Consider the following 7,967-nt stretch of genomic DNA (forward strand, 5'->3'; position numbering starts at 1 on the left):
GTATTCTTGCCTGGAGAATCCCATGGATGAAAGGAACCTGGTGGGCTACAGTCCATGGGGTCCCAAAGAGTCAGACACAACCAAGCAAGCAAGCTCACGCGACAAAGCCAAGCAAGCAAGCAAGCAAGTGCTCGCGTGTAAGCGCGCGCACGCTCAAGATAACACTGAATTCTATCCAGGCGAGAGATGTGCTTATGTGTACAAAACAAAGAAAGCACAGTAACTGCGGGAGGAAAGCGTAACAAAACCAGCGTAATCTGGGGAAAGGCAACGCGTGCTGGTGGGAACAGCAGCATGGTTCGTGCCAAACTTCAAAGCAACTTGTTCTGCCAAGGCCACGGGACTCTCGGATGCCCTTCAAGGAGTGACGCTGTGTCCTTCAAGGATTTAAACTTATTGAAAAGTAAATAAAAGTGTAGACTTGTTCTCTTCTAAAAAAAAAAAAAAGGAGGAGGAGGATGTGTTGGGCACCTACTCGGTGCCAGGCTCCATGCGATGCTGACTAACCTGTCCCCAGCCAGGGCCCCACGGTGTTCCCAGCTGACGGGTCACACAAGGACACGTCTAACTCCAACTGAGCGAAACAGAAGAGGAGCAGGCGCTCCGAGAGGCTCCCAGAATGGGACCCGCTCTGCAGAGGGGACGTCAGGGAAGTCTCCCCTGAGGACCTGAGGCCTCAGTGGGACTTAATGGAAGATGGAGCTTCCGCCAAATGAAGAGGGGAGAGGAGGACTTTCCAGGCAGAGGACAGCACATGCAGAGGCCCTGCGTCCAGAGGGAGCTGGGAGGAGACAGTGAGCAGAGAGCACGCGGCTGGACGAGGAAGGGGCCTAAGTGCGCTGAGATCAGCTCAGGAGGCAGCAAGGGTCCCGGCAGCGCGGTCTGACAGCACCTCCTATGACGGCGGGATTGCTGGCCTCTGGGCCAACCTGTATAGCAGACGCTGGCCGTGTGTGGGGACTGGACGCTGAAACGTGGGACTGAAACTTTAATCTAGTTTTAATTACTCTAAATCTGAATTTAAACAACGGCAGGAGGCTAGTGACTACCATGCTGGACAGCGCAAGGCCAAAGCACCTAGTGAGATGGTTCCCTGGAGGCCTTTGAGCAGAACATGCCCATGATCAGAGCATCTGGCCATATCTGGGCTTCCCAGGTGGCTCAGTGGTAAAGAGCCCGCCTGCCAGTGCAGGAGATGCTGGTTTGACCTCTGGGTCAGGAAGATCCCTTGGAGGAGGGCATGGCAACCCACTCCAGTATTCTTGCCTGGTCAATCTCATGGACAGAGGAGCCTGGAGGGCTACAGTTCACAGGGTCGCAAAGCGTCGGGCACAACTGAATCGACGTAGCACACATGTTCTGGCTGGGAGGTGGAAACCTCACTGGACAATCAAAAGCATGGATGAAGGGTTTCAACTGATGATGATGATGAAGACAAGGAGGATGAGCGGGTGGCAGCAATAAAGGGGGAGGTCCTGAGACAGGGTTAGCAAAGGAAGAGAAGGGGAAGGCAGCATCCAGATCCTGGGTGTCACGGTTTTGTCGTGAAGAGCTGGCACACCATTTTCCGTGTGTGGGAACACTGGAGGAAGACCAGGCTCACAGTGGGAGCCAGGCTGAGAGGAGGACTCAGGAAGACGGCAGAAGTATTTGAAGGTCACTGAAGCCATGGGCTCAAGGTGTTAGTCGCTCAGTCGTGTCCGACTCTTTTCGACCCCACTGACTCCAGCCCGCCAGGCTCCTCTGTCCATGGAAATCTCCACGCAAGAATACTAGAGTGGGCAGCCATTCCCTTCTCCAGGGGATCTTCCCAACCAAGGGATTGAATCTGGGTCTCCTGCATTGCAGGCCGATTCTTTACCATCTAAGCCACCAGGGAAGGGCTCCGCCATGGCGCAGCAGGTAAAGAATCCGCCTGTAATGCAGGAGACGCAGGAGATTCGGGTGCAGTCCCTGGGTCGGGAAGATCCCCTGGAGGAGGGAATGGCAACCCACTCCAGTACTCTTGCCTGGGAAATCCCACGGACAGAGGAGACAGACAGGCTACAGTCGGAAGGGTTGCAAAGAGTTGGAGGTGACCAAGTGACCGAGCCTGCACACACAAAGCCATGAGCACGGACGAGCTCAACCCAGACTTCCAAAGGCAAAGAGGGCCAGGGGCAAACCCTGAGCAACCACAACTCCGAACGGGAAGACAGAGGGAGACGACACAGGGGAGCCCACCGGACCACGACGGCAGACCCAGGAAGGGCCGACACGCTCCGTCTCAAACGCTCACCGCGGGCAGGAGAAACGAAAGCAAACGCTCACCGCGGGCAGGAGAAACGAAAGCACGTCTGCACGAAGACGTGAATGTTCTCAGTGATGCTGTTTACGACAGCCACACACGAGGCATAACCCAAATGTCCATCATGGTGAAGACATACAGTATGGCATACCCACACGGTGGCAATCTTTAAGCAATAAAAGGGAACTTTAAAATTGCTGCATTAACAACTCTGCTCACTATTCCGTAACCGGGACTTCCCTGGTGGCCCGGCGGCTAAGACTCCACGCGTCCAATGCAGGCGATGCTGGTTTGACCCCTGGTCAGGGAACTAGGTCCCACGCTGCAACTAAGAGCTCTCACGCCACAACGAAAGACCCCACACGAGGCAAGGACGAGCAAACAGCCCGGGCACCGCAGCTAAGAACCACTGCCGCCGATAGATTTTTTTTCAAAAATTCTGTTACAACCTAATCGGGAAAAGAATTTGAAAAGGATACATGGACATGCAAAACTGAATCCGTTTGCTGTCCACCTGAAACCAACAGGACATCGATAATCGGCGGGACTCCAATATAAAACAAAAAGCTAAAACAGAAACAAACTCACTGTGCACACAAAAGAGAAGCAAGCTTACAGAGAATGAGCTAGTGGTTACCAGTCGGGAGGGGTTGTGGAGGGAAAAATACAAACCGCTGAGTGTAGGGCAGGCTCAAGGATGCACTAAAACACACAGCCAGTATTCCGCAGTAACTCTAAAGGCACAGCGCTTTCCAGGTGGCGCTAGTAGTAAAGAACTCGCCTGCCAATGCGCGAGGTGTAAGATCCTTGGGGTGGATCCCTGGGTTGGGAAGATCCCCTGGAGGAGGGCATGGCAGCGCACTCCAGTGTCCTTGCCTGGAGAACCCCATGGAGCCTGGTGGGCTATAGTCCACAGGGTTGCAAAAAAGAGTCAGACACAACTAGGAAGTGACTTAGCACATAAATGGACAGTAACCTTTAAAAACTGTATTAAAAATTAAAATTAAAAAACCATTCTGTTAAATTACTGAAAAAAGGCAGATACAAGGACAACACAGCTTATGACTCCATTTATATGAAACTTCCAGAAAGGGCAAACCTATGGAAACAGAAATCAGCCTGGGATTAAGGCACGAGGGAACTTCTGGGGGAGATGGAGACGTTCAAAAACTGGACTGTGAGGAACTACAGAAACTCTGTAAATTTAATTTTTAAAAAATCAATGCACTGTACCTTAATAATGGATGCATTTTATGTGACATAAAGTAACCCAAGTGTAAGCTGCTCAGTCCCTCTGCACTCCGTGACCCCGAGGACTGTAACCACGTGGACTGTAGCCCCTTCTGTCCATGGGATTCTCCAGGCAGGAATATTGAACTGGGTTGTCATTTCCTTCTCCAGGGGATCTTCCCGACCCAGGGATTGAACCCGGGTCTCCTGTATTGCCTGGTCGCTCAGACAGTCAAGAATCCGGCCACAACTCGGGAGACCTGGATTCGATCCCTGGCTTGGGAAGATCCCCTGGAGGAAGGCATGGCAACCCACTCCAGTATTCTTGCCTGGAGAATCCCATGGACAGAGAAGCCTGGCGGACTACAGTCCACGGGGTCACAAAGAGTCGGACAGACTGAACGACTACCCAGAGCGCGCAGCACTCCTTCGTTGCAGGCAGTTTCTTTACCATCTGAGCCACTAGGAAGCCCCAGACCCCAATAAAGTTGTTTGCCCCCCAAAAAAAGCTGAAGGAAACTGTGTACCTAAATACTCAGCTGTTTCTTAACTCAGTTCACTTCCAAAATTTCCTTGTTCCCCAAGTCTACATAAATCGAAAAATCAAAGCATCCTGTCCAATTTGTCCATGAGATCCCTAATCATTTACTCAGGAAAGGCAGTCTCAGTTCTGCCCAACCTGCTCTCTACCTATCACACCAGAGTACCTACTTATCTGGCTGGAATCATTTATGTGGTTAATCATTTCCTGGATTTGATCAGGAGAGAGCAATGAAGTCTATATTTCTCAACTTTCCACCATCAAAAGTCCTTCTTCTCAAAGGAGCGTTCTGGAAATTACCAAAGGCAAACCTCACACAAAAATCTAATTATCACTATTTGGCCTAGCAAACGTCTAAGACGTATTGAGTGCTTAGTGTTCCAAACTTATGATGGATTAAGTCTCAAAATAAACAGTCCTAGGAGATACACATAATTATGGGGTTCCCTGGTGGCTCAGATGGTCAAGAATCCACCTGCAATGCTGGAGACCTGGGTTCAATGCCTGGGTTGGGAAGATCCCCTGGAGGAGGGCATGGCAACCCACTCCAGTGTTCTTGCCTGGAGAATCCCATGGACAGAGGAGCCTGGAGGGCTACAGTCCACGAGGGTGCAAAGAGCCGGCCATGACTGAGCGACTGGGCACACAAGCACACACTCAGGATTACTGTTAGTCCCACTTTACAGGTGAAAAGCTAAAACCCAGAGAGGTTAAGTAATGTCCCCCAAGTCACCCAGCTAGTGAGCGGCAAAACCCAGGCCTGCACCCAGTTCTCCAGTCCTGCGCCCATGCTCCTGACCCGTCTCTTGTGTTTCACCAGGAGGGAATTTCATTTGGCCAGAAGCAAAGCACATGATGTCAGAAAAAAGGTTTCCAGTGATGTGAGGCAAGTGCTTCTGTCCTAACAAAGCGGCTGCAATGGTTTTCTCAACATCAGGATGTGGTAACTTTCGGAAGACAGAGAGCTCTGGGGCTACGGGATTCCTCCAGCAAATAAACTGCATGTCTTGGCAAATGCTGAGTGATCCCAGCACTAATTATACTCTGTCTCCTAGGGCCTGTGGCACCTAGGTTTTTGGTTTCTTTAACCACAAAATCCTCCAACCACCCTACAGCTTAGAGCCATTAGATAAAGAGAGTTGATCAAGTTCAAATCCATCCCCCCACACTGACTATCCCTATGACCTCCAACAAATTATCTAGCATCACTGAACCTTAGTTTCCCCGGCTATAAAATGAAGAAACTAACTCCAAAAATTCAGACAGTGGTTATGAGGATTGAAACACAGCCCAGGCGGCACGGTGGTAAGAATCCACCTGCCAATGCAGGAGACCAAGCAGACTCAGGTTTGACCCCTGGGTTGGGAAGATTCCCAGGAGCAAGAAATGGCGACCCACTCCAGTGTTCTTGCCCGGAAAATTCCATGGACAGAGAAGCCTGGCAGGGGGTTGCAAAGACTCAGACACAACTGAGCAATTGTATGCATTTATCTCAAGTGTCCAGCAGAGAGTCTGACCATCACAAATACGTTTGTTTCTTATTTCTTTACCTCACCTCCCACCCTTAAATTACAAGGCTTTCCAAAAGTGTTTCCAGATACCAAGATCCCCAACTTGACAAGGCTACTCCTAAAAATGCAGATTAAATACAAGAGCATATATGCAAACACCTGGAATTCCAGAGACCTGACTTGAATTTGAATCCATGTCACTGTTGAGGAAATAAATTAGTTCCCAGGTGGCAAATTCTAAAGAAGCTATCCTCCACTCCAACACTAAACAGAAACCTTTTTTCCCAACTGTTGGCACCACTCCGTCTGGGCCCCTATGCTAGGGATGCATTTTTCTCTCATGGTAATCATCACTTTTAAATAATTATTTGCATTTTTCTCTCTTGTACTGAAGGGGAGGTTCTCAACTATGCCGACACATTGAAATCATCCAGGAAGCCACGAAAAAATAAGGTAGATAAGACAGATAAAGATAGCCAGGTCCAACTCCAGATTTTTACTTCAAAGGTCAAAAAGGCGGCAGGAATGGTCATTGTCAAAGCTTCCAGGGCGATTCCAATGTACACGCAGCGTCAGGAGGCCCACACCTGTGGTCAGGGCTTAATTCAGCTTTGCACCCATCTCCCCGCACAGCCTCCACACACAGTATGCATTTTTATAACTGTGGCATGAATTAATAACAAGAGTCCTGAGTCCACTGATCTTATTAACTCATTAACACATTCACTGAGGACGTTTATTATATGCAGGCCCTCCTCCAGGCATAGGGCTCAAGCTGTCACCGTTCTTTAGCTTTGAGAGGTCGGGATTAAAACGTAGGCCAAAAGTGAAGAAAGCCGTGGAGGGCAATGCACCTCTGGCTCAGAGATCTTGGGTTCAGCCTGCGTTCTGCAGCATCTTCGCAGTGGTCCCTGACCCCGCGGGGCCTCTGTCTTCTACCAATGGGGCCTCCTCCCCGGAAGGTTTAAGGAAGACGAGGGACAAAGACCCCACAAAATGGCAGCTGGCACCATCCCTTCCCCCACTTTTCAACAAATTCCACGGACACCTGGTGAAGTCACCCCAGGGGTTCATCCGGCCCACGCCCCTGCATCAGGCAACCGACGCCGCCCAAAGCGGCCGCCACCGGGAAGTGCGCGGGGAGAACCGGACGCCAAAGCGAAGGGCGGCCCGCGGGGCCCGGCCCCGCCCAGCTGCCTTCTCCGGCGACCGCAGCCCCACCTGCGCAGCCTTGGGAAATGCACGCTGCCAGGTCCCACCCCAGGCAGTCACCGGCGGGCCCAGGAGCCGGCATTTTAACCAGCTCGCCTCCCCACGACCTCACACCCCCAGGTTAACTCTGCCCCGGTGATGCCGCAGCCCCTTAAAACCTCAACAGGTCAGCGCCCTCCTCCCAGCGGGAAGCTGTCAGGGCGCAAAACACCCGCGCCTCCTCTTTCCGAGTGAGCGCGACCCTCACGAGGCGGCCCAGGGGCCTGCCTCTGCGGAAGGGTACAGCAGGTGGCAGCCGCCGCCCCTGAGCCGGGGAGGCTCCTTCCCCAAATTGTGGGGACCGGGGGAGGGGGTGCAGGCGACCAGCAGGAGCTCCCCTCGCCCGCCGGCGGTCCAGCCCGGGCCGGGCGGGGACTCCGCGGCGGGGGCAATGCCAGCCGAGAATTTCCCGGCTCCCGAGGGCGGCTCCAGGCCAAGAGCCAGGCTCCATACTGACCAGATCGGAATTACGAAGACCAGGCGTAATGAGGAAACAATAAAATGGATAGAAGGCGAGGCTGACCCCGGCTCCACAGCGCCGGGCGGGCCCGGCCTCCCGCGGCGCCTAAAGCAGGGCGGGCAGAGGTGCCCCCGGCAGCCGGGCGCTCGGGCCCGAAAGGGGCGCGATCGCGCCGCGGGGCCGGGCCGGGCTGAGCCGGACCGCTGCCCGCCCGCCCCGCCCGGGCCCGGCCGCCGGCTCATGGCGCCGGCCGACCTGTCAGGCCCGGCCCGGCCCGCCCCGCCCGGCGCCGACAAAGGAGGGCGGCCGGCCCGGGCCCCGCTCACCCGGCGCGGGGCCTGCTGTCCATCCGCTTCTTCTGGCGCACCGGCTGCAGCGGGATGCTGTCCGTCATGTCGCCCGCCTTGACCGCCGCGCCCCCAGCGCAGCCTGGGCCGCCGCCCGGTCCGGCCTCCGCGCCACCGCCCGCCGGCGCCGCGCCGCCCCGGGGGAGGAGGCGGCGGCAGCGGGCGGGCCGGGCCCGCAGCGACGGGGCGAGCTCGCGAGCGCCGGGCCACGCGCGGAGCCGCCCGCGCGGCCCGACCGACGGACACGGGCGCACCATGGGCCCGGGCTCCGCGCGCCGCCCGCCCGCGCCGCGCCGCGCCTGCCACGGGGGGCGGCCCGCAGGGTCCGCGCGCGGCCGCC

General features: G+C 54.7%; 1 protein-coding gene across 2 annotated transcripts in view; it reads right to left on the reverse strand.

Moving 5' to 3' along the window:
* Positions 1–7,747, reverse strand: part of ATP9A (ATPase phospholipid transporting 9A (putative)) — a 128,452-nt gene extending 120,705 nt beyond the window's left edge. For both annotated transcript variants that reach the window (XM_027977334.2, XM_027977333.2), the window contains exon 1: positions 7,607–7,747. In XM_027977334.2, coding sequence (XP_027833135.1) covers positions 7,607–7,674 — 68 coding nt within the window. In that variant the 5' untranslated portion in view covers positions 7,675–7,747. The remainder of the gene's footprint in view (positions 1–7,606) is intronic.
* Between the last annotated feature and the right edge of the window lie 220 nt (positions 7,748–7,967).

Source organism: Ovis aries, chromosome 13, assembly GCF_016772045.2.
Source record: "Ovis aries strain OAR_USU_Benz2616 breed Rambouillet chromosome 13, ARS-UI_Ramb_v3.0, whole genome shotgun sequence".
In the NCBI taxonomy this organism is placed as follows: Eukaryota; Metazoa; Chordata; class Mammalia; order Artiodactyla; family Bovidae; genus Ovis; species Ovis aries.